Below are 25940 nucleotides of genomic sequence, written 5' to 3'. Positions count from 1 at the left end.
TACTACAGTAACAAACAGTAGTAAGAAACAGATTATAACATAATGTCTTCAACAAATCAATTTCCTTAGGCTATAAGACTGAATTATGGAAAAAAAAAAAAAAAGTAAAGGATAAATTGAAACAAATATTTAGGCTCTAAAAATTCACATGAAAATTATAAAAACAAACTAGCAGCTCTGGTCTACTTCCACAATTTTCTTAGAATTTATCTGGTTCTCTGCATTTTCCATTTTCAATCTGATGATAATCATTCTACAGACTGTACCTAGATTCCTATCCATGGAATGATAGGTATAAGTATTAGTTTTGGAAAAAAACAAAGCAATTTGTGATTAGTTAAATTGGACCCAGGTGCGATGCAGTCATAAAACCATTTGCCATGGTATGTGAACAACAGCAACTAAACAAGTGAACAAAGGGAAGGATGACCAACCACATTTGGGTCAGGGCAGATGTAAAGGAAAGCTTTGTATGCAACAGTCCTTTTGATTATGGATGTTGGTTCCCAAAAATCTTTAAGTTGGAGAGTAGACCAGAGAAAAGGGGTAGAAGGTAAGGCTCGGTACAGACAGCACTTAGATTTCAGATATTCGACAAACTACTGAGGACAGAGAGAAGGGCTACTCCTCCAGAAGGGATGCTCGGGCATGGATGAGGTCTGAGATCAGACAAAGTGTGGATTGAGCCTCTCCACAGTATGGACATCTCCGATTATTCTACATGTTCTTGGTTGTTATTGTGTCAATTGGTATGGAGTGATACTATGATAAACTGTATTTTTTTTGTAAATAAACTATATATATCAAACAAGTTGAGTGTGGAAGTGTATTTCCTACGAACCTACTGTAAATCTGGAAAATCTTGAGCCATACTAATTCAAAAAAGCCACTGGAGAAGATGAATGACAGTCAGGAATCTTCACTGAATGATTATGCTTATTTTTTGAACATGAGATACTACAAACATTTTGATAATTTTGGATTATTTTTAGTTGTGTACTCAATGTCCTCTTTCAAATGTACCGTCCATCTCGTTTTTCTGCAAGAAGTCTGCTTCTACTCAAACAATTCATATCAATGAGTTAGTGAGGCCAAAGTAACTTTTTAATATTAGATTTTAACAAATTTAATGAAAAATACAAAATTAAAGCTTTAAATGGAAGGAAAGAAATTATTAAGGTGTAAAAAATAGACATTAAACAGTATTATTTACAGAAACAGAAAAGCAATTATGAAACTTGAACAAGAATAGAAAACATTCATTAATTGATACTTTACATACATTGCATAAGTAGTAACTGAAAATATAGTACTTACAGTTTGCAAATATTCATTGCTAACAAATCGTCCATTCAGTTCAGAACAAACCAGTTTGAAACCACGATTCAGATAATAGGCTGGTTTGCGATTAAAGTATAAAGTTTGTTGAAGAACTAATTCATAGTTGCGCAATGTATCAGCTCCTAAAATCAATAAAATTAAATCATTTATATTTAAATTGTTTTTAATATTACATTTGTCAAAAAATATTTTTCATTTCTATATAGTAATAAATACTTACACAATCAGCTTACACATTAATAACAATTAAAGTATGACAATTCTAAAATTATGATTATGAATAGTGACTAGTAAAATTAATAAATTTATTGCATGTAATCTGAGATCAGTATCAATGATTTCTAAATATACCAATTCTTTGATAAAATACATTGAAATATGCATAGTTGCAATATAAATTTTAATATATGTGAAGATTAAATTAATTACTCATTACATTCACATACTTTTAAATTCTTATTGAAAATTTTTGAATCACTACACAAATTGTAAAATAAAACTTGAATTTTTGTTAAATTTTGTTCCCAATTTCTCTGTTCGTTATTGGATGGGTAATTTACCCATTCAATAATTTAATGAACAGAGAAATTGGGAACAATTCTTGAATATATTTTTAGCTAGTTTAAATAATAAAAATACATTAAAATAAACGAAATAAAATATCTATTAACTCTTGTAAGGTCATATATTGTCAAAGTAACTGCATATCTTTTAATTTTTGCATCCATAATGAACTGAATTTATATAGGTACTTCTTTTTAAATAAAGAATATATTCATTTTATTAATTTTTTCCAATATTGGTTTATTTGGGAATTACATCTCATTTATCTGTAGCTGATTTGAAATGAAATAATTATTTGTAGTCATTTTGACCACCAAATATCAGTTCCATTCTTCCTCATCACTTGGACACTGGTGTTCTTATATTTGAAGATTTTTAACTGATTAGAACTACTTTTGAAGTAAAACAAGTCATAAACCTTAGACTTAGAACATTTATTCTTTTATTAACTTTACAAAAAAAAAATCTCTCTCTGAATGAAATACATTGCTTTAGTGTTTACCTTGTACCACCCAGAATACATGGTGTGTAGAAACCTTCAAAATAAATTAAAAATTTGCTATCAGAATAGAAAATGATGGCTAGTCTCCTGTCTCTTCATTCATACAAGTCTTACACTTACTGAAGGAAAGAGGTTAACCCACACAAACAAGAACAGTGTCAATTCTCAAAAAACTAACTGGTATAAGTCATCCTAACATAATACAATGTGCTCATCTAACTACAGGATATTGAGAAACCCCCATATTAATGTAAAAAGAATACATCAGAAAATTTTCAGATAATCCAAAGCAATCATTAATCTGAACAGGTTCAAACCCCAATTAATCTGGATTATCATTGTCGACAAGACTCTCTTGTTCATAAAATTGCAGTGCCGTTACGGCTTCACACCTTAGAGGTATGAAGGAGTACATGTCAGGAGTTGATTTTGGCACAGAGTATATGGTGCCCAAATCATGTGCACATAAAAAAAACAAGACTTGTAGGTACTCAGGGAACTGAGAACCGAGTCAAAATAAAATACAAAATGGTGACATCTTTCTACAAACAGGTGAGAGTGCGAGATTTGTACATGCATTGCTCGTTAGAAAGTTGGAAATGCAAATATTGCAAAATTGAATTTTGACAAACGAATCTTTGAAAAAACCCATTTACCTGCCCCATGTTATTCCCAACATATCTCTGGTTGCGACATGCTTATCTTGACCGGTTGACCCAAGATATCTCATTTCAGCATTGGAACATTTTTGAAACTAGACGGCACTAGTCATTATAATTTTATATTAAAACTACCTTCCAAAATATAATTTTTTTTGTTCTTTCTTTTTTACATTTATTAATATATTTATTTTGTTTGTGCAAAATAAAAAAATAATTTTGGACGATACAATAGCCACAATTATTTTTTTCAAAAACAGAAAGTTTTCGTTAGCCATCAACAAAAATTCAACCCGGGGCAACACGCAATGGAAAGAAATTTCAACATTGGATAGGTTAATTTCACCGAAAATGCATTGTGGACGACCTTGTGGCCATGGCTGTGGCTGGCAAAGTTTGAACGATCACGTTCAAAACCAGCAATACCAAAGAAGATTGGAGAATAACAACAAGACCTGCTGTGAGCATCAAAGTGATCCCGCTTAGTAGTGAGTCTCTGAGACATAGTCTTGTCCCAAAAATGGCCTTGCCATTTTGCTTGTTCTATTATATAATGCATTCAATTTTATCAATAAAAATATTAAAAACATGAATTAGTTAAAAATATAATTTATATTAATCAGATCAATAACTAATACAATCAAAAATAAATAAACTGTGTTACTAAAACACGAGTTAAATATTCATTATAATTATAAGCAGAAGATCAGTACTTTATCAAACTACTGTACTAACAATTCTGGAAGGCAGATTATTTTGCAATTATTGAATATGCTATAATATTACAATTACAACACACTATTAATTAACAACAATAGCAAAATCATATTATAATAAACAATTACTAAAATCTGTATAGTAGGAAAGAAACTAATCAATATACCATATATCACAAGGCCATCTTTACTCTCCTTATGATGTATCCTTAAATGATTCATCAAATGTTCTGGTAGCTTGAAATATTCATGATCAGGATTCAGTGGTGGATAAATTTGAACACTGCAAGAATCTAATTTATGATCAGTTGACATGGCTTGTTCAGAACTATGGTGAAATATTTCATCTTCATGATCTTGGCTAATTAAAATGGATACTGAAGCAAATAATTCTATGCCTTGTTTAAAAGCTTCATATTCACGTGCAAGATTTGGTGTTCCATTTATAGTAATACTGGGAAGTTCAGGTTGTAATACCATTATGTATGATTCAGACTGTGGTATTTTTAGAGATTTACCATTTTTACAGCTAAAATAAATAGAAAAAACAATTTTTGTATCAGTAAACTTTGAAAATGCTTAAATATCTTCAAAACTGAATTTATTTCTATCAATTTGAAATTAATAATATAAAAATTTTATTATATTTATTTTTTACTTTTATTTTTTATTATATAAATATTCAGTTTATTAGAAATTTTGATAACACAGAACAAGATAAGTAATATAAGGATTAATTAATTAATACTAATTTTGTGTGTGCAGATAAAATCACACATACATAAATAAAATAATGAATACAAACAGTAAAGTTTTTATTTGGAAAATTCCAAAAATAATTATATACTTTTATAATACTTTTATGAAATTGTTTTTAGCATTAATAATATTTAAGTAATATGCAAAATATATTATTAAAACATCATTCTAATGTTTTTGTTTTGATAGAGACAGATTTAACTATAAACAAACATGTTTATAACAAATTTCAAATGCCATCTACTAAAATACTATTCAGTAAATATACACTGTCTAAAATTAGTTATCATCATCACTTAATAAATTTCCATTGTGTAGATTATAAATTAAAGTGCACACACATCTTTCTAATTCTGTAAGTTTGAAATTACCACAGAAGACTACATTTTTATTATTAATGAATAAAAATTTTCATATAATTTAAAAAGAATGTAATTCTTACGATATAGAAGTTGAGACGTGAAGACTACGTCTACCGGGAGTAGGAAATTCTCGAGAATTGACGTAACCAATTTGGGCCATCAAGTCTTCTAAATTTGATTTTTTATTTCCTTCAATAATAACTTCTGTAAGTTCTGAATTGCTCAACAACTCCTAAAACAAAACAATTTTCCATTTTAAGAAAAACTTTATAAAATAACTCAGTATATGATTTTTTTCATCAACTTGTATAAGAAAAATTTAAAATGTAATTATATTCACCATTCCTGGTTCTAACATATTTGAAGGAGGAACTTCTAAACCTTCTTTACATCTATGTAAGCATGATAATACTTCTGGACTCTCTGTGTGACCACGCAACACTGATAATCCAGCAAGATATCCACGAAAATGAAACAGCATCTTATTTTCTTTACCTACGGAGAATAGAAAAACAATGTAATTAAATTTATAACAAAATATATTTATTATTACTATTGTTATTATTATATATTGAATTGTATAGGCAATATTCGCATTTTAAAAGTAAAATTTTTATTTCTTTGGAATTCCATTTAACAAAAAACAGAACTTTTCAGATGAATCATTAACAATTAAAAGAACCATTTTAACTAAGACCACTGACTACTTCTACATCATTATTTTTGTATGGGCTTGCTCAAAAATTATATAGAATTTTCTGCACAAACCCATACATAAATTCTGAATATTTTGTACTTCATTTTCAAGTTATAAACAACAAATATATTAAAATAGTCATTCCAATAATAATGATTTAGGGTAATGCTTCCCAAAGTGGGTAGTACTATCTCCTAGGAGAGATAGGATTATTTGAATGGGTACTAAAGCAGAGTATCCACAAGTTACTTTGCCATGTGATTTGAATGCTTTCAACACTGCATGCGTGACCTCAATAAATTGAGCATCAAAATCTTGTGATTAAGTGGAAATTAGATGCTTGAGCTGAATAAACCCTTTTAGAAGGCAAATCACATGCAGACAATCAGCAAGTAGTAAAGTACATAAGATGCATTTGATATAAAATGGGCAGAACAAATAAGTTACACTTACAAAATTTAAGAAAATTCTTAATATAGACAATACATAAAAGTGTCTTCTAACTTTGTCCTTTTGCAAGCACATGATAAAATTAACAGTTCTATGACAGAGTCGACCTTTTCTTAGAGGCAACTCATCCGCCTCAATACGTTAAACTTTTAAAATCTTCTCTCTGGCAATGGCACAATTGAAAAATAATAAATATATTTGATAAAATTGTATTTATTATTTTTTTAAAATCATACATCAGATGGTTTATGTCATTTTCTACAAAATGGATCAATGACTAGACATTAAATGAGAAAGTAATAGAATAAGTTTGTAACTTTCCAGAAATCTTTGATAAAAAGAATAGAAAATACAGTAAACTCCCGATTATCCAGGCTAATGGTGGGGAGAGGTGGCACGAATAATCGTAAAACATGGATAATCCGAACTATAATTATTTATTTCTAAAATACAACATATTATACATTTCTAAGGCAGATAATTATTTTAACATGTTTAATGCTCATTATTATTAAGAAAATCTGTGATTTTTATTTGTTTGCAGGAATCTTTTAATAATTTTTTATTATTATTTTGAATTTTTCTAAGAGCTATTATGTCGTTTTACTCGAATTCCCATTGGTCGACGTACTCCAACAAAGTGTCAACAGAATTCAGGGCAGTGTTATAACTATTTAAAAAATACATACACACACAATTATTTTTTTAAAATTAAATTCATGCACAGATAATCTGCACACGGATAACCGGGAGTTTACTGTATAAAGATGAGAAAAAATGATATTCATAAATCAATGTTTCATTTTCTTTTTTTCAACAAGAACAGGTCACTTTTTTCCTACAAGAACTATGCCAGTGAATTCAAAAATATGCAAAGGAAGGGCTAAATTTCAGAAATTGTAGATATTTGAATTATTAAAAGTATTTTTTTTAACATGTGCAAAGGCAATCAGATTGCAGACAATCTGATAAACCAAATTTGCTGTTATATATGTTTTAAAAACAACATTTTAAAGTTCAAACAACTAAATTAAACCTTTTTATTTTTATTTTTTGGGCAATAGAAGGATTTAAGCCTCTCTAGCACTCCCTTTGTATTCACCATGCATCATGTGTTAGATGATGATGTAATCATCTTAATATGTTTTATTTATTCTTCTTTTTTCTTTTCCAGATAACACATGAGCAGAAGTCACATGAATGGCTTGGCACAGAAAAATTACTTATGTGGATATCCAACTTAAGAGGCAAGTTTAACTCCCAATTTTGGAATCCTTACATTTTGACAAAAATTAGGATGTAAATATAAGTTGATCTTTTATTACTAATTTTACTTGCATACAAAAAAATTTGATAAGTCATTGAACTATACTTCATCACTTTCATTGTCATCATTCCCATTTCTTATTTCATTGCCATCATGGTCTTCAGCCGTCTTGAACAATACATCATCCTCTGTTCTATCCGAGTCGTTGGTAACATGACATTAATTGAAGTCCTTTATCCTTTAAAATTGTGTCTTAGCTAACAATCTTTCATAACAGAATTGTTACGAAAGATTGTTGTTCTAATTTTTACAAGAATATGTGAAATTTTTATTACTTTCTATTCAACTGATTATGAAAAATTTGTATTAACAAATTGCATTTAAATCATACCTAATCCATTAGAAACCTATACTCAAAGGGTTTGTGTTTTATAGAAATAAATAATATGGGTGTCTAATGCATATGTTAACAAATTGCAACTTACTGCTTCTTTTTTGTTGAAATCATTAAAAATAAAAGTCAGAGGAAAACAATGTTTTGTACACCTGGTAGTAGGCTGCCTGGAATATAGCCAAGGAAAGTAGGCTTCCTTGCATATTTCACTTGTATTCCAGAAAGTATACTTGCAGTTTTGTAACTTGTCTTTTTTTCATGTAACTATCTAAAACACTTTTATAAATTTATGTATTTGATATGATTATAATAGAAATTTACACTTTACAACAAATAAATTTTGCAGTTAATTCTTGATACTGTCCCAAAATTTTTTTTATTGCTTGATTAGTAGAAGCTCCCAGGAATAAAATAAAAATATTTTGATAAGTTATAAAATGTCCATCAAATACAAACTCCTGCTTTGAAAATGTATATTTAATACAAAACTAATGTCTTTGATTGCCATAAGCAAGTATCATCAGGTTACAGATATAGTCTAAATAAGAACATTTATTTTGAACAGATGAATTTAAAAGGTTAAGACACCATCTAATTGATTAAAAATTAAAAAGTGACTTCAAATAATGATGCCCATGCTTCTGGAAATGCATTATTTTCCTTAAAATTGATTGACGTTCTCTCCCTATAAGCCTGTAAATTTCAAATTTCTCCATATGTTTGAGTTGGTTTAATTGGCTCATGTGATGTAAAAGTTTGGCTCAGTTGAGATGCTCTTGAACTTGTTGACCCATTGCAAATATAGCCAGTGCTATAGTATTGTGACCTTTTTTTCAATGATGATAACTGCTCCTTTAAATATTGGTTAAGTGGGCAGGTCATGAACCCAATCTACTGCAAATTTTGGACATCCCTGTGGTCTAACTGGAATAGTGTATACTCTGGGAGTTGTAGCTCACTTAGAGGATCTTTATAATTCTTAATCAAATGGTATATTGTTAGGTTGCATCTGAAGGCAATAGAGATGTTATTGGCTCCTGCTATTTTTTTGTAAGTTTGTTTGAGTTGTTCAATATACTCTGCTGGATTAAATATACCATCAGTTTTTACTCTACATTTTTGATAAGTTACCAAAACCGATTGTTTTTATCATATTCAACAGAATCTAACAGCTTAGTTTTGCCAATGGTTCAAAAAACATCAATAAATTGATTATTTACAATTGTGCCAAACACTTTAATTTCCAGACATAGTTTATGGGCTGCAGCAAAACAGGTCACAAGTTGGTTGATGTTTAGTATCACTAAACAATTGATATACCAAAAATTTTAGTGTCAGCTTAACTTTGAAAAATATATAACACAGACAGTTATTGAAATCAAGGAAAACTTTATCAGACTCAAATATAAAATGAAGCTTGAATATAGATAGAGAGCAATTTTTTTTTCCTTTAAAACTGAAAGAAACATCAACTTATATTCAAGCCAATACAATACAATACAAACATTGTTCAAAATTAACAAATCATTAACTGAAAGTCCATTAATAGAGAGCTATTTGATAAAACATTTTTAGTTCAGTTATTTAAATTCTCTTCATAACAGAAAAAATCAATTCCAAATTACTTATTGAATGAAGTACGAGGTGTATAAGCTTAATTCCACTGTTTGCTAATAGATGGCATTAGTGAGCATATTAAGCTACCATGGAGATGCCATACTTTTTTTTTTTTTGATAATTTTGACATCTGTCATCATTAATCAGTGTACATCATCAGCAATTTCATACAACAACATACATTTTTCCTTTGGTAATCATGTCTAGTTTTGTGACAGAAAAAGAGCATATGCGGCAAGCTCTGCTTTTCTGCTTCAATCTGAAGAAATCGGCTGCCGAAGCACATTGAATGCTTCTGGAGGCCTATGGAAACAGTGCTTTATCGGAAACCACATGCAGAGATTGGTTTCGTCAGTTCAAAAACAGCAATTTTGACCTGAGCAACAAGAAGCATAAAAATTGGCCCAGAAAGGTTGAGGACCGTCAATTGCAGGCTCTTTTGGACGAGGACGATACTCAATCGCAAAAAATGCTTGCCGAGCAATTGGGTGTTACTCAACCAGCCATTTCTATGCGTCTATGTGCCATGGGAAAGATTCAAAAGATCAAAAAAATGGGTGCTGCTTGAATTGAATGATAGGCAGATAGAGTGATGCCAAAACACATGCAAAATCTTGCCTGCCAGACAAAAAAGAAAGTTGTTTCTTCATCGGACTTTAACTGGTGACAAAAAATGGATATATTTCGAGAATCCTAAATGCAAGAAATTGTGGGTTAATCCAGGTACCAACCATCAACATCTTTCCCAAGACCAAATCACTTCGGACAGAAGATGATGCTGTGTGTTTGGTGGGATCAGCAAGCACTTGAATCAGCTCATAGTAGACGTATCGTCTACTATGAGCTGTTGAAACCTGGTGAAAATGTCAATGCCCACCACTACCACCAACAACTGATCAAATTGCACCATGCTCTGTGTGAAAAAAAACCAGATTATCAGCAAATACACAACAAGCTGATTTTCCTCCATGACAATGCACCATCGACCGCATCAACATTGGTCCAAAACTACTTGAAGACACTCAACTGGGAGGTGCTACCCCATCCCGCTTATTCACCAGACCTAGCCCCTTCTGACTATCACTTGTTTTCATCGATGGGCCATGCGCTCGCCAAGTGGCACTTCGATTCTTATGAAGATGTCCAAAAATGGCTTGATGAGTGGTTTGCCTCAAAAGAGAAGGAATTTTTTGGCGTGTTATCCACACATTGCCCGAGAGATGGAAAAAATGTGTCGCTAGTGAAGAAAAGTACTTTGAATAAATTTGTTTTTGCTTTCTATGAAAAAAACATGTTTTTTTCTGATTAAAAACAGCAAATCTAAGCTTATACACCTGGTAATCGAAAAACTTGGTAAGTGACTTTATACATTTCTTGATACCTGATCTAAAATTTATTCTTTATATCTAATTCACTATTAGTAAATTATTAATGTTAAGTTTTTTATTCAAGATTCTTTTTAAAATTAGCTATTTTTAAGCTGCTATCACTGAACTAAGTTTACCATTTAGGAATTAGTTATGATTAAATATGCAATTAATGGTTGTTGTTTTGAATTTGTTTTCCCTATAAGTCCTGAAAACTGATATTCTGAGACATTTCTTAAGGTTATGTACAGAAAATGTTTTGGAATCACTGATTTAGTCAGAACATCTATTATGAAATCTTTTACTTGGTCCTAAAGTTTGAAGCTCAAAAATACTGCAAAGTATATTAGTTTGAATTTTAGATTTACTCTCTCTTCTCTCATTTTTTTAATATTAACATTTTTCTTTCATAATTATTTGACTATCATAAATTGTAAATTTCAATTTTGCTATAGTGCTTTATAAGATGGCTAAGATCACTGAAATTTTATATTTTTAATTTTTAGATTTTAAAAGAAACATTCATTTGATAAGAAATTGAATGTATTGTGAATAAAATTTTTATATTGCTTCATCAGCATTAGAAAGAAAGAAAAATGTCTTTAAAGCATGAGAAACAAAAGAATTACAAAAAATGTTTGTTTAGTACTCAGTGCTGAAAAACAAACAATGATAATTTGTAAACCATAAGCATAGGCTATTAGATTACTATATTAACAAACAAAATAAATACATAATTCACAAATATCAAACTCTTCTACAGTAAGTGGGGCAATCATTCTATATTGTAAGGTCTTACAAATGCATATTAATTTTATCATTAATGATGATAATGTTAACTTTGTATTGTTTATCATTTGAACAGATGTTAATTTTAACACTCTGAAAATAAAAAATTTTATAGATACAATTACATCAAATAGAAACCTCTAAATAATATAACTGAATTTAATTTCAATGACCCTTACATCTTTTTAAATGATGTACAGAAAATCTTATTCTTAAACCACAGTGTACAGTGATCTAATAGGGTCATATTTTTCATGATAATTTTACTAATTAAACATATTTAGATTTAAAATAAATTTACTGTTCCAAACATTTCAGTATCATTAGTTACTGAATTTTCAGATTTAATAAATACAACCTAAATAAATCTAAAAATTATTCAGCACAGGATTTAAAATAATAATATAGTATTGTCACAACACTCAAATTCAATCAAAAATAATTTCAAATATTTTCAGAATAAATAGAACAAACAAATAATACATTTACTGTGTTAGATAAATTATAAACAAATTTCAATTTATTAAAAGAATATTTTCTATTTTTGCACATGTACTTTTAGTCCAACTTTGGGAATGTTAATTTAACAGAAATAATAAATTAAAATACTAACCTTGCCAGCAAGCTCCCACTACTAGTGTAGTGTTAATACCCTTTGCAGGATGCAGAGGCCAATCATCAACTATATCTGGATTTTTAGTATTTCCCTTGAACTTTTGTCCATCTATATACAAAACAGCCTGAAGTAAAAAGTTTCTAATAAATTTTTTTTTCAAGTAGATAAAATAAACAAAGTATTTAAAAAAACTTTTTTTTTAAATAATTTATTTCTTTGAAAGCTAAAATTAATTTGTGTTATTCACATATGAAAAAATTTGCTTTACTTTGTAATTTGAATACAACATACTATATATCTTTTATATTTATGAATTTATTCTGCATGAGTGATTAAAATATCAACTCTAGCAATTAAATTCATTTTGAGAATAAATTTATCACTTACAAAATAGTAAAACAATTAATTATACTGTTTTCTGGATAGTCAGTCACTAAAAAGTAATAAAATGTGAATTAAGCATACAGGTTTTTCCCAACATCTGAAAGTAGAGCATTTCTATGAAACATTCTATAGAGAGGTTTCATGTCGACATCACGAGTGACGTCATGAGCATACGCAATTGTCCAGCGCCATCTTTGTGACTCTTTGTGACTTGTTTACGTTTTGTGTGTGTTTACGTGCGCTTTAACTGGAGTTTTTGTGTTGTTTTTTTTCGTCGCGAATATCACTATGGTGATTCGTTGTGTAATTGGGTGTAATGCTAGTTCACTCAAGAACAAAGGAACATCATTTTTTAAAATTCCCGGCATTATTTGTCATCAAGGATCCCAAACTGAGGAGCTTTCACGACAAAGGCAAACTGCATGGCTCTCGAGAATTAACCGGAAAAATTTCGATACTAATAAAATGAATATCAATACAAGAGTTTGTCAGAAACATTTCATTTCAATATTTACATCAATAAACACTAAGTTATATTTTAAAACCTAAAAGAGTTTACTGATTTGCTTATATTAATTTAGTTAGGTATAGTGCATTTATAAATGAATAACTAATGTAATTTCAGGCTTTAGCTAGTGCAAACTTATAAACATTACACGTTAAAACTAAAAGCAAGTAGGCTTATTATATGCTAATTTCAACTAGAAAATAAAGGTACCGAACAATTTGAATTACAAAAATTGCCACAGCTGTTTTTAATTAGAATTTTTTACTTTCAGACAAAAATTCTTAGTTAAGAAATACATAAAAACACAAGTTTAAACAAACAAAAGAAAACATATCTTTCCAAGCAATATTACTTCGCTATTATTTATTACTTTTACTTTTATATCAGGAGAAACCCAGCCACTTGTTAAATAGTTATGGACCTCTAAAGATTTATAAGCTTTCATTTGTGACAGGATGTAGAAATTTGTTGTCAAAACAAAAGTTTATAATGTCACCAAATTCTACTTTCGACCACAACTCTTGATCTATGACGAAGTCTGATAAACTGGCTTCGTATGAATCGCCTTGACATAACGAAATTTTCTCTTCGTATAGAGCTGCATCTCATCCTGTTAAACTGCTAGAATAGCCCGCAAGAAAAGAATATTTTTAACTTAATCCATAATAATAGAACTGCAGTATTTTTGTACGTTTAAACTAAAAACAGACGTCAAACAACAGACCACGTGTAAGCTAAGTGAGCGAAAACTACCACAAAAATGGCAAATGAGCGGAGAAAACGTGTGTTTTATCACGTGACGTGCGACCTTGAAACCTCTCTATAAGCAAAAATGACAAAGCAAACAAGCAATTACATAAGGAAAAATTTTGAGTGTTCCCAGACCCAAAATTAACATACTAAATCATACCAAATAACACACCAAACCTAAAATAATACTAACATACAGTAAAAGCAAAATTGATAAATATACAACCTATATAGAACAGAAATGCAAGTACAGTGTAGTTAGTGGAACTATCCAGAAGCACTATCTCCAGTAAGTAATCTTTAAGTCAAGAAACTGCCTTGTCTCAAAAACCAATCAAATAACCCATGACTACATTTAAATTCCACTTCTGCAATACTTTCATCACTATCATCCATTCTTTAAGTTTCAGTTTATTGAAAAGACTGGCTATCTCTTCCTGAATGAAGATAACATCACGCTTTGTTTATCTATTCAATCCACTCAAACAAAAGCCTTTCCATTTTATCCATTAATGAATGCAGACTAAAAGACTACTTTGCAAGGTGTCTAGCATTATTCAGACTGAATTTCTCTTGACTTTTCCAAGTTTTTCCAAATAACTTTTGATAAATTTCCAGCTTATAAAAATACTTATAAATTTACAGATCAAGCTATCTTGCTATTTATAAGCAAGCATACTTGGTATTCAATACTAGAATTTGATCTAAAATATTTCAAATAAAGTTTGCAAATTTTCAATTAGCTTAATGATAATAAGACTAGTTGATATGACATTAACCTAATGACAGGAAAGACCACTGACTTGACTTTCAGTTTCTCTTCCTAAAGTTCTTATTTGATGAGTTGCCCTTTTATTTGCAGTTCTCAATTTCTATCTCATTGCTTGTGCTTCAGCTCTTCTTTTTAAAACAAGAGCATTTCAGAAGAAAAGAATTGTCAACTTCATTATGTCAACCTTCAGAAAGCCCCTGCATTACTAATGGCATTGTACTGTTTGCAAAACAACCATGGAGTTTTGCTGATGATTTTCATCTATTAAAACCTGGTTTATGCTAAATCCCCCTTCCATGAAAGCATTTCCATATGAAAATATTATAACTTTCCATACAAACTTTGAAAGATTGCTTAACTACTCTCTTCTGTATAGCAAATTCAAGTAAACTTCATTCAGCCTGTCTCTGGACTTGAATACTTTCACCTTATCTATTGTTTATGGAAACATGACAGTTTGTAAACTCTTTTCATTTATCTTCTATGGTTATTGCCATCTGTTTACTGTTAATAACCCAGTGTAATGTCCAGGTATAATAAACTAACAGAAAAGGCTTTAACTTGTGCCAGAAAGAATTCTTCTCCAAGATAAAGTTGTACTCATTTCTGACAAACTTTTTGCAGTCTTTGTAGAAAGATATGCAAGTCCCTTTGGAAATACTACTATCATGGCTTATTCACTGAAAACTTGGCTGTAAGTCCTATGTCAACACCTACTGGCAACTTCAAGAATACTTTATCACCTAGGTTCATCTTCACTAGTTTCAGAGCAGTAAATTTTTAAATAGAGTTAAGTTAGCTTCACCTGCAAATTCAGGCTTAGAAATTATGTTACTTTCCCTAACATTTCCAGACCTGAATTTTCCCAATTTTTCAGATTGCTAGACACCCTTACTTTGTTACTAGTAAAACCAATAGCAACCTGACTGTTTTCAAGATACCCTCTCTCTCTCTGCTTGCAAACAGCAAAAATAAGAGTTTAGGCAAGATCAGCACATGCACAAATGTCTGTATTTCATTCACAATAATCAAACTGCTTAATTATGTCCAGTTTCATGCCAAGTGTAACACTTTTATGAGCTCTCAGGCTTTTTGCACCTTAGGACATATCTTGCTAACAGATGCACAAAATAAATTGAGATTAAAGCACAGATGCTCAAAGTCTCTAAAACAGCTTGTAGCAAAACAAACACTAAATATTATTTTTACTTTTTGTCTTTCTCATAAAAGCAAAAATCCTCTTCAGATTTCTTTCAGTTAATGAAAACAAATACTGATGTAGGTCTTTAGTAAAAGTAAAATGGCATAAATTGAATTTTTATAAACAAATTATTTTGGCATTTTTGTTTACAATTGACTTTTTATACAGATGACTAGAGCAACAGTAGTAAAATGTAAAGATTATACTTTCATGCTTTTAACAATGGAACTTAAATTATTATTAAAGACTTATTATTCACCAAAATTTTAATTTTACAAAAATTAAAGGTAGAAAATGACTTTTATTAGGTCCTATTATGCCAAAAGTAGTAAGTTAATCTATTTTTGTCTTTCAATTTCACATCTGGTTGTAAGAGTTCATTTTATTATCTTGAAATTACTGTAGGATTGAATATAGTATTTTAACCATTTAACAAGATTTCTTGTGTTATCAATAGACATATCTATGTAGGTTTTATATCAGAGACAAATTCTCTGGGCTTGTTTAGCATGCACCGCATGCTTAATAGAAAGTTTTGACTGTCAATATACTTTTTATATGAGAATAAATATGCCAATAATTTATTCTAACATGTAATCTCTTTTACCATTTGTGTTAGCTTTTACATTGACAGCTAGTCGTTTTAAGTTAGTGCGATGCTTGCGGAAACTCAAACGCTTGCTCGTATGGAGGTTTGCTGCAACAAACAAGTACGCACGCATGACATCATTTGAAGCATTTAACACAGCCAGATTGTATCGAAAACTTGTGGTACCCAGTCAGCATACATGTATTGTGACAGGGGCAGATCTACATAGGGACTAACAGAGCTTGAGCCCTGACCCCCCCCAGTGTCAAGGGCCAACAAAAAATGAATTATCATCATAAATTTTTAATACTTTTTCATTATAATATATATTGTGTGTAGATATAATGGGCTTTATAATAGTCCATACTTTTTTTATTCACGCCAAATAACGTTTCTGCCTATTGTTTAGTGCTAGAGATAGGCCTATTATTCTTATTATAACTTTCAGCATGCCCAAAAATTTTGTCCGTTTTATATTACATGTTATTACCTAGCCATAACAGAATTTAATGCTATTACAATATCTTCATTATATTTCCCAGTGAATATAGATTAGTCTTTATATACTTTTGACTTAATTCTTAAAATATTTTTAAATGAATTATTTTCTGAATTAATATTAGCAAATATGTTAAAATATAATTATAGTATTCACTCACCGATGGGAAATTTACACTAACAGCATAATGATGCCATTGGTTATCACAAACTTCTGCTAATTTCCAACGCCATTCAGCAGGTCTAAAAACACTTGGTCTTTCCTGATAAAATTCTCTTCTTAACAATAAAATTAGCCGACAATTTCGAATAAATATTGCATAATGATGCCTATTCATCTCTGTAAAATGACAAAGAATTTAATAATAATATATTCAAATCATTTAAGTATGAAATAGCTACATTTTATGAATAAATAGTTAATTTTTTAAATTTAACATACTGTGATCATCAGCATTACAAATGATATGCTCTTTAATATGAGTATTATTTTGATCCTGTGGTGGTTCATGTTTCATCCAAAATGCAACAGTAAAATTATCTGTTAAATTATGATTCAATGTCACTTCTGGAACCACAACAGCATTGGTAGCGCCATCAAATTCGTAAATTTGATCACTATCATGTCCATCATCCATTGGTAAAGTTCTCGTCCATTCTGCTCCAATTCCAGGACTTGGAAGCAAATCAACACTATCTGAACTTGCACCTAATATATATAATAAAAATAAATTTTAATTAATTATATTTTTGTTTATTATGTATAATAATACATATATTAATATAATTTACCACATAATTTTCTTTGTGAATCTACTGAATAGGTGTCACGATCACAACCTTTTCCTATATGATGAGTGATTAAAGAGACTTTAGTGGATAATTTTTCTGGTTTGCAAGGAACATCACAAAGTTCCAATTCTGCTTCAGAAAATAAGGCTCGTCGTCCAGAACCTGGCGTGTATTCAATTCTTTCATGAATACCTACAAAAATTATAAAATAACAAATTAAATATAATTTTTAAATAGTAAATAAATTTTAATAATTAAAATTACAAACATTACATATACTACAATAACTTGAAATTACAAAACTATTCCTCAAATTATGCAAGTCTTAATCATTTGAAAAATTCTTAAAAGTTTATTGTGTTCAATATTCTTAAACAGAAAACAAAATTAAATTTTCATATATCACATCACACCATAATACCAAAAGTAAGTAAATATTTTGCTGTAAAAGAACCAACATAGTCACTAATCAGAGAGTAACTTTAGTAATAGAAAATTATTTGTTATTCTTATTTTCATTGTCTAAATCAAAAATTCATAGATTACCTTTCCAACCAATTCGACAAATGCGATTTACTTTAACATTCACAGTAACTGGCTTAGATATCTTCATACCACAATCATAAGCTACAACTGATAATATATGGTTTGGACTTTCTTCCCAAGATAATGGTTGAGTATTTTTAATCCATCCTGAAAATAAAATGAAATAGTTACAATTACTTAACATGAAAAAATTGCATATGCTTGAGGGAAAAAAAACCCATAAATTAAAAAAATCGAAGTAGATTATAAATTGTCATACATTTATGCCATTAGCAAAGATTTCTGCATGATAAATAATCAAATTCAATGTGTTTGACAATATTAATTAAACAAAGCTATATATAGATAATTTGGAAACATTATTGCAAAATTACACATAATATGAAATTGATATATCATCAGCACACATAATTTATCATTTAAAAATAAAAAAAAACGTGGTTCACAATAACAATAAAATTAATATATTAAATTTCATTGAAAATAAAAAATTTTAACATTAAATACATTAAGTTCAAAATACTTTTTAATGTAACTTTTGAAAAACAAATATATTTTTGAAATTTTATTGCTGAGTTATCATTTAAAATACTGTAGTTATATTTTCAGTTTATATCACTAAGCTAAAATGAAAAAAGTTATTAATTCTACACATTGAAAAGTAAATTGAAAATCATTTAGCAGTTAAATACATATATCTTATTTTACATGAACTGTGTGTCAGCAGATATCATGCAAAATGAAATTCACAGAAATTTGCAATCCACCCAAACAAGTGCAGACAATTGTCTACTTATGCATTTATTAAAATTAACAGAAAAGCATTGAAATGTGTTGTTTAAAATATTTTACTTATGTTTTTACTATATACACTGAATTTCATAATGAAAACAGCATATGCATTAAAAGGTAATTATCTATTAGATTAGATTTATATTTGGATGCACACCTTTCTACATTCAAACATAAATCTGTGTATATCATTCCCACATAAGACCTTATTGTACTTCCTAAATTTTCTGAAGTAAAAATATTGTTTTATTAATAAAAGTTAGTGGACAAAAATATGAAACAATTTTTTAAAAATATACTGAAGTGAGATAGAGAAATTTATTACATGATATTTTTAAATTACTTTCTACAGAGAGAAGTTTGGGTTAATAAATACATTATTGCTTTATCTCATAGCAGATTATAGCTTACATTATTAGCTTAATTATCAAGTTCATAAATATTGTTCGCAATAAATTTTGCAAACAATTAATATGCAAAAAATTTGATATTGCTGACAGAAATCATCCTCTAAATGACAAGTTTTGATATGGGGTAGCCTTCACTGGCAAAAATTATACGTCAATTACCAAAAAAATGGCCATAATAAAATTTAACAAAATCAAATAGTTTCTTTTTCGTTAAAGATTAAATATGATGGATCAATAAAAAAACCCTTTCATTACATTAAATAATCCTGGATTTTTTTTAATTAATTAGTTGATTTTGTTTTTTATTGACATAGCTTTCCATAAAAATACTTTTCAGAGTTAAGACAAAATTTTTGTTTCATTCAACATCATAAAATCCTCTTTCATTGTTAACATTCATTATTAATATTTTTTTCTCTTGACTGTAATTCAGTTATACTATTCTTGTAACTGTTTTTTGATAGGAATAACTTGTAAGTCTTATCTTTCTTCTAATATACATTTATTACTATTATTGCAGCTAAATTCTTTGAAATCTGGAATACATGTGATAGTAACATACAGGGAGGAGTTTGGTCAATTTTAGTAAGACATAAGTTAAATGGCTAGTAAATTTCTGCACTTGATAATAGCTATTGACAGAATTATAGTACAATAAGTTTTGAAATATAATATATTTTCCACAGAAGATATATTATTGTTGTAACTGATTTTAAATTTAAAAAGGTAAGCATTTAGATCATTTAGTTGAACTGCTTTAAGTATGATAATAATTATAAACTTTAAATAGGCTTATATAAAAACAATTTTAAAAATTAATGTAATAATATAAGTCAATTTTGTACAATCCCCTGCAAAAGGAACAATCTGTTTTTGTTAATAAAGATTGATTCTATTACTTTGAAAATTAATGTAATAATTTACAGTTTAACTTTTAGTTAATATCAAATTTTTACCTTCAGTATTTATTTCAAAAGGCTGATTTGAAGTTGCAATCTTATATCTGCAAATATCACTGAATTTTGCTGAACAATCATGGTCCCTTGCTTCTACTTGAATAATCTGATCATACAATCTGTCTTCATCAACATCTACAGTATAAGAATCTTGAAGAAATTCTGGTGCAAATTCATTAACATCTTCTACTGTTAGATGTACAGTTGCACTAAAGCAAATCAATATAAGTTAATATATAAGTAGCAAATCACTAAATTCATAAACTAATTATATATTAATAGATACGTATAAGAAAACTTTACATCTTAACAAATATATGTTATTCTTCATAAAATGAAAAGAAATTTTGAAATTATGTACTGTACATAATGAAACAAATTATTGTAATCCTTTTATTACTTTTTCAACTATGAGACTATAAATAAAATAGATTCAACTATAAATTTATATTTTTATTATACATACTTTTCAGATATTTGACCATCGCATCCGACAGCTGCAATTTCAAACTTATATTTCTTGCGTTTTTCACAATTCAATTCTCTCTTGGATACCAACTGAGCTTCACCACGAGCTTTATCAATAATCTCTACAATAAATGGCACCTCTTTCTGATGTTTATTTGTAATTATAAAACTACATACTTCAGCTGAAATATAAATTTTAATAATTATTTTATCATCACATTCACATGAATAATTTCATCAATATTTTAAAATTAATAGTTAAAATATAGAAATTATTACGATTTGTCCACAATTCTTAAATAATCCTAAAAATTATGCGGCTATAAATCATTTTTGAAATATTTAAATTTTTTCTAAAACATTCAGAGAAATAAATGATGTTTAAATTATTATTCAGGGTTTAAGCTCTTGCTAGCTTTTTTTGCTAAAATTCTACAAAAATTTAAATTTAGTGACAACTTTCTTGCCACATTTCACTAAAAAACTAATGTTTCCCAAGTGGTTATAGTACTTATCATCCCATCACCACAAAACATTATCATCCCATCACTAGTTAAAACTATCACTAGTTAAAACATCTTAAAAATGTTAGTTTTTAAGATGTTTTAACTGGTGATGGGATGATACCAAAATTTCTCCTGATTCTGATTCTTTTGAATACTTTCTAAAGTTTAGTTAGTTTACAAAAAATAATGATTTACATTATGAACACAGTACATTCATTAATTAATAAACATCAAGCTTAAGAATGGAAAGAGATTGGGAAATCCCAAATCGATCTTTTGAAAGAAACCAAAAATTCTCCATTTATATGTAAATATGCATGCTTTTATTGTGTAGTAGAAGATAAATTTGTAATCTTATTGCAGATAAACTTAATATTGTAACACTATCCTCAAACAAATTACAGCTAATTCCCTTTTACTCAAAAAAAAGAAATGCACAATTGGCATGCCTCATAAATGCTATAATTCCATCATGTTTAACACTAAATGGGGTTCGGCAAATGTTGCAACAAGCTGAATGAATATCATCATAGTCACGAGCTAACCACGTTTTGAATTCCTTCATTAGAGCCAGGTTTTCTTAAATGTACAATTGTGTGTACTTATTCAAGGAAAAGTAAAATCAAATAAATGCCTAGACTAATCCATCTTGAAAAATCAATTTTTAAAACTCAAAACAGAAGCAAATTTAGTGTGAACAATTATTTTTACTTAGAATCACACAAAATGCATTACAGTATCATTTGTGAATCATAACAAAAACTTTAATAGTTAGTTATAATGGGAAAGTTGTTTGATCATTAAAAAACACTTCTATATAGGCTGAAACTAATTAGTTTGAACAAAACCTTAAATACTTTTTTCAGCAACACTAATTTCTATAAAAAAAAAAAAAAACATTTTTGACCTTTTTCACCAGTCTACATCAAGCTTAACAAAAAGATTTGAACTGACTTCTTAAACAGTGGGAATCCTCTCGTTAAATGCAATGCAGACTTGTGGAAAGGGTTGAAAACATTTATTTAAACAAAGTGAAGTGTTGCTGAAAAGTATTTAAGGTGTCGTTCAAGCATTATCATTATAAGTAAACATACTAAATACTAAAAATAATTTTATCTAATATTTTTTCAATTAAAATATAATTTTGTTTATATTTTAAACTGCTTTGCAGAAACTAAAATATTTTTGTTGACTGCCAGCCAAACAGACCCAATACTGGCTGGGCAGAAACCCTAACATCACCCATCTCTCCTAAAATGGGACAGTTAGTACCGACTGAATGCAATCTCATGTTGCTTTGACTATGCAAAAGAAAAGTCCCCCTTGAAAGACGTCACCTGTATGGGGCATGATGTATTCTCTGCTTTGTAGAGACAAAAGTTTCCAATAAACAAATTAAATTAAAACTTATAAATTTCATACATTACTTAATAAAATTAAGTGCTTTTTCCCACCACCACAAGATGATTTGTAACATTTTGCATGCCAAGGCAGGGAAGTAGCCTCCAATAAAGACCGACTCCACCACAAGATTTGTTATTTCCTATTGGTGCATGAAGGGACATAAGGAAGGAGGACACTCAGAGTTTGTTCAAAAGAAATTTTGTAAATTGTTTCAAAATTATTGTCCTGGCAGTAAATTTTATTTTAAATAAATACTTAATTGTTAATATTGTAGTTTAAAACAATTTCTGATGGAGTGGGATTTGTTTAAAAGATTTGTTGCTGTCAGATGTAAGGATATGTCATCGACTAAAGTTTATAAAAATGATAGTTGTAAATGACCTCCCAGATTACCCTCACATACCAACAGTTTTTGAATATGTTCTTTTACACCCAGTGCACACTGTTGAGTGCAAATGATTTCGGTAAAATGACATTAACAAAAACTCCAATTGAAACTGTTTTAATTTAAAAATGTCAGCAACTAGTTAAACATCTCCATAAATGGCCCTCCAAGATGGGAATTTGATTTTCATTCAGTATTTGTTGCCTGGTGTGAATCGAAACAAAGAAGAATTGTTCAATAATATATGATACTTGTGGGTTGTAACAATAGATTTATGGCTATATTTGTAGTGCAGTACAATAATAATGTACAGTATCTGTGAGAATAAACAAATGTTTAAACAATAATGTATTGTGTATTGTTCTGGGCAGCCTCATGGATGAGAAATGTTAGCTATGGTTTTTAAAATTTTACTACAACTTTTTTAATAAAGTTAGCTAAAATGCTACAGAAAATTTTTTCAGCTTAAACCCTGATTATTATTATTATTATGACATATAATTACAGTAGAGCGTCGTTTATTCCGAAACGTCGATTAACCGAAAGCTTTCCAGTCGGACTGTGTCGTGCCGAATCAAACATTTTTGATACTAGATTAACTTCTAAAGTATCATATTTTTGTTTTTATATTTTTCAATATATTTATTTTGTTTGTAAAAAATAAAGAAATAATTTTTAACAATACAATAGCCACGATTATTATTATAAAAATTTACGTTAGGCTTAAAATCGACGAAAATTCAACACGAAGCGACACGCAATGGAGAAAAATTTCAACATCGGATAGGTTAATATATTTTTTTGTACATAATCGGTTATCCGAACAACCCCAGTCCCCAATTGATTCGGATAAACGACGCTCTACTGTATTATCATCATAAATAGTTTGAATACCAATATAATATTCAATTAAAAAATTTATTGAAAATTTGGAGCCAGGTGAGTAATAATGATAAAATTATTTTATTCAAAGCAATATTACTATGTTAATTATACCTGTAATATAACAATTTTTTATTCTCTAAAAATTAAAATAATAAATATATGAATGTATATGTTCTCTGATCTAAATTATTTACAAAAGACCCCTCTTTTTAATTACTGAAATTAACTAATTAATTTTATACTTTTGCTTATTTAAAAAATATCATCATAATTCCAAAAACTTTTTTCCTTTAAAATACATTAAAGATTCTTTCAAACAGCTTTAATGTACCATTACTAATTAATTAATTATAATATAATGACTATAATTTTGATAAATTTATATTATTTTGTATTTGATACAAATAATATATACTCATAAATAATTTGTAGTTTGTTTGATGAATGAAAATGATAACGTCACACTATCATCATTAAAGTGTTTATTAATTTAAAGTTTAGTTTTTAGTCAAAGACAATAATAAAATCATTTTAATAAAATAATCCACTTTTGTCTACAAGCAGCCTGATATGATGTCTTAATTAGAAATGGGCAAATGTTACTTTCTTGAATCTGAATACACAGTGAACCTTATATAAGTTATTTAGTTAATAAATTATTTAATATTTATTATTTACAGTTTTCCTACTCAAATTTTTGTTTTAAATTCCATGGCTTTCTCTGACCAACTTTATACAAATTCTCTAACCGTCACATCCCTTACGTTAACAAAATAAAACAGCATTTGACTTACTATGCACATATTATGCTATTCAACTTTTTAGTTTTTATAATTGCCAAATTATTAAAACTAAAAATAAAATATTTTATTAAATTAAAGTAGTTTATTCTCTTATTAATCCACAGTCATAAATCTATGTGGCTTTGAAAAAATGAAAAAAAAAAGCATTTATTTATTTATTATTCATTAACAAATCCTGTAGAATTCATGTACAAAAGTTTATATTTATTAAATTTATCCCTTAATAAATTTCCCGAACTTTATAAATTATTAATAAACAGGAGGAAAAAAATCATAAATTGCTTTGTTATGCAATCAAATTTATTAAAATGAAAAACGATAAATAATTTTAATTAAAATGGTATTATTTATCATCATTTTTTGTACTTTGTACATTTTTGGGAAAATTTTGTGTAGGCTATGCTTGGGAGAAATTTTGGGTCCTGAAAAACTTTTTCATAAGTTGTATTTCACCACATTACTTCTTGCTGCTTGCAGACAGCTACACTTAGTCAAGCATATTGTCAGCAAAAAAATCAACAAGGCACAAAGAAGGCCAATTTTTCTGACTTTCCATGACTTTTTCCAAACACTAATGAAAATCCCTGACTTTCCAGGTGCATAGAGACTTTGTATTCAAACTTGTTTATTAATATATTGAAAGAAATCAAAGTAAAACAAAGTAAAAATAAAAACAATTTACTACATTTTAAAACTCTCTTTAAAAACAATGTTTTGAAAACATTTATGACAACAAATACAATTTAAAGACCATCTGCAACCCAGCTGTTATGGCTTGTGTTAATAAAAAGTACATATTAATTCAAATATTTTTAATTTTTGAATTAGCCCCTTTGGGAAGTTCTGAATCAACAACTGACTTTACATATGATGCAATATTGGAGGTATTCATAGTATTTGAATGTATTTTTTTCATTAACACAATATTTGAGAACTTGAATTTCAAATACTTTCTAGTATTTGTAAATTTTAAAAATAGTATTCATACAACTCTAACCTTAATAAATAATGAATCAAAACTTTTTATAACCATATATGACATTTGTATGTAAAAGTTAAATTTGATTTAACTTAATAACACTTCTATTTAAGTGTCATCATTCAGTAGTGACTACTAAAACTAAACAAATACATACAAATACAAAACAAAAAATTAACTTGAGATTTTTCTTCACTAAAATCAAATAAAAA

The 25940-nt window shown here is 28.5% G+C and overlaps 1 protein-coding gene across 2 annotated transcripts in view; it reads right to left on the bottom strand.

The window, feature by feature from the left end:
• Positions 1-25940, bottom strand: part of LOC136990083 (calsyntenin-1-like) — a 49629-nt gene that overhangs the window by 10247 nt on the left and 13442 nt on the right. For both annotated transcript variants that reach the window (XM_067288433.1, XM_067288434.1), the window contains exons 3-13: positions 20765-20948; positions 20299-20507; positions 18141-18287; positions 17595-17786; positions 17245-17511; positions 16964-17142; positions 12098-12224; positions 5244-5398; positions 4984-5135; positions 3950-4311; positions 1318-1463 (exon numbers count right to left, since the gene is read on the bottom strand). In XM_067288433.1, coding sequence (XP_067144534.1) covers positions 1318-1463; positions 3950-4311; positions 4984-5135; positions 5244-5398; positions 12098-12224; positions 16964-17142; positions 17245-17511; positions 17595-17786; positions 18141-18287; positions 20299-20507; positions 20765-20948 — 2120 coding nt within the window. The remainder of the gene's footprint in view (positions 1-1317; positions 1464-3949; positions 4312-4983; positions 5136-5243; positions 5399-12097; positions 12225-16963; positions 17143-17244; positions 17512-17594; positions 17787-18140; positions 18288-20298; positions 20508-20764; positions 20949-25940) is intronic.

Source organism: Centruroides vittatus, unplaced genomic scaffold (genome assembly GCF_030686945.1).
Source record: "Centruroides vittatus isolate TY-2023 unplaced genomic scaffold, ASM3068694v2 scaffold_861, whole genome shotgun sequence".
Taxonomy (NCBI): Eukaryota; Metazoa; Arthropoda; class Arachnida; order Scorpiones; family Buthidae; genus Centruroides; species Centruroides vittatus.
Note: the sequence above shows the minus strand (reverse complement) of the source record. Positions and strands in the feature narration are given on the sequence as shown.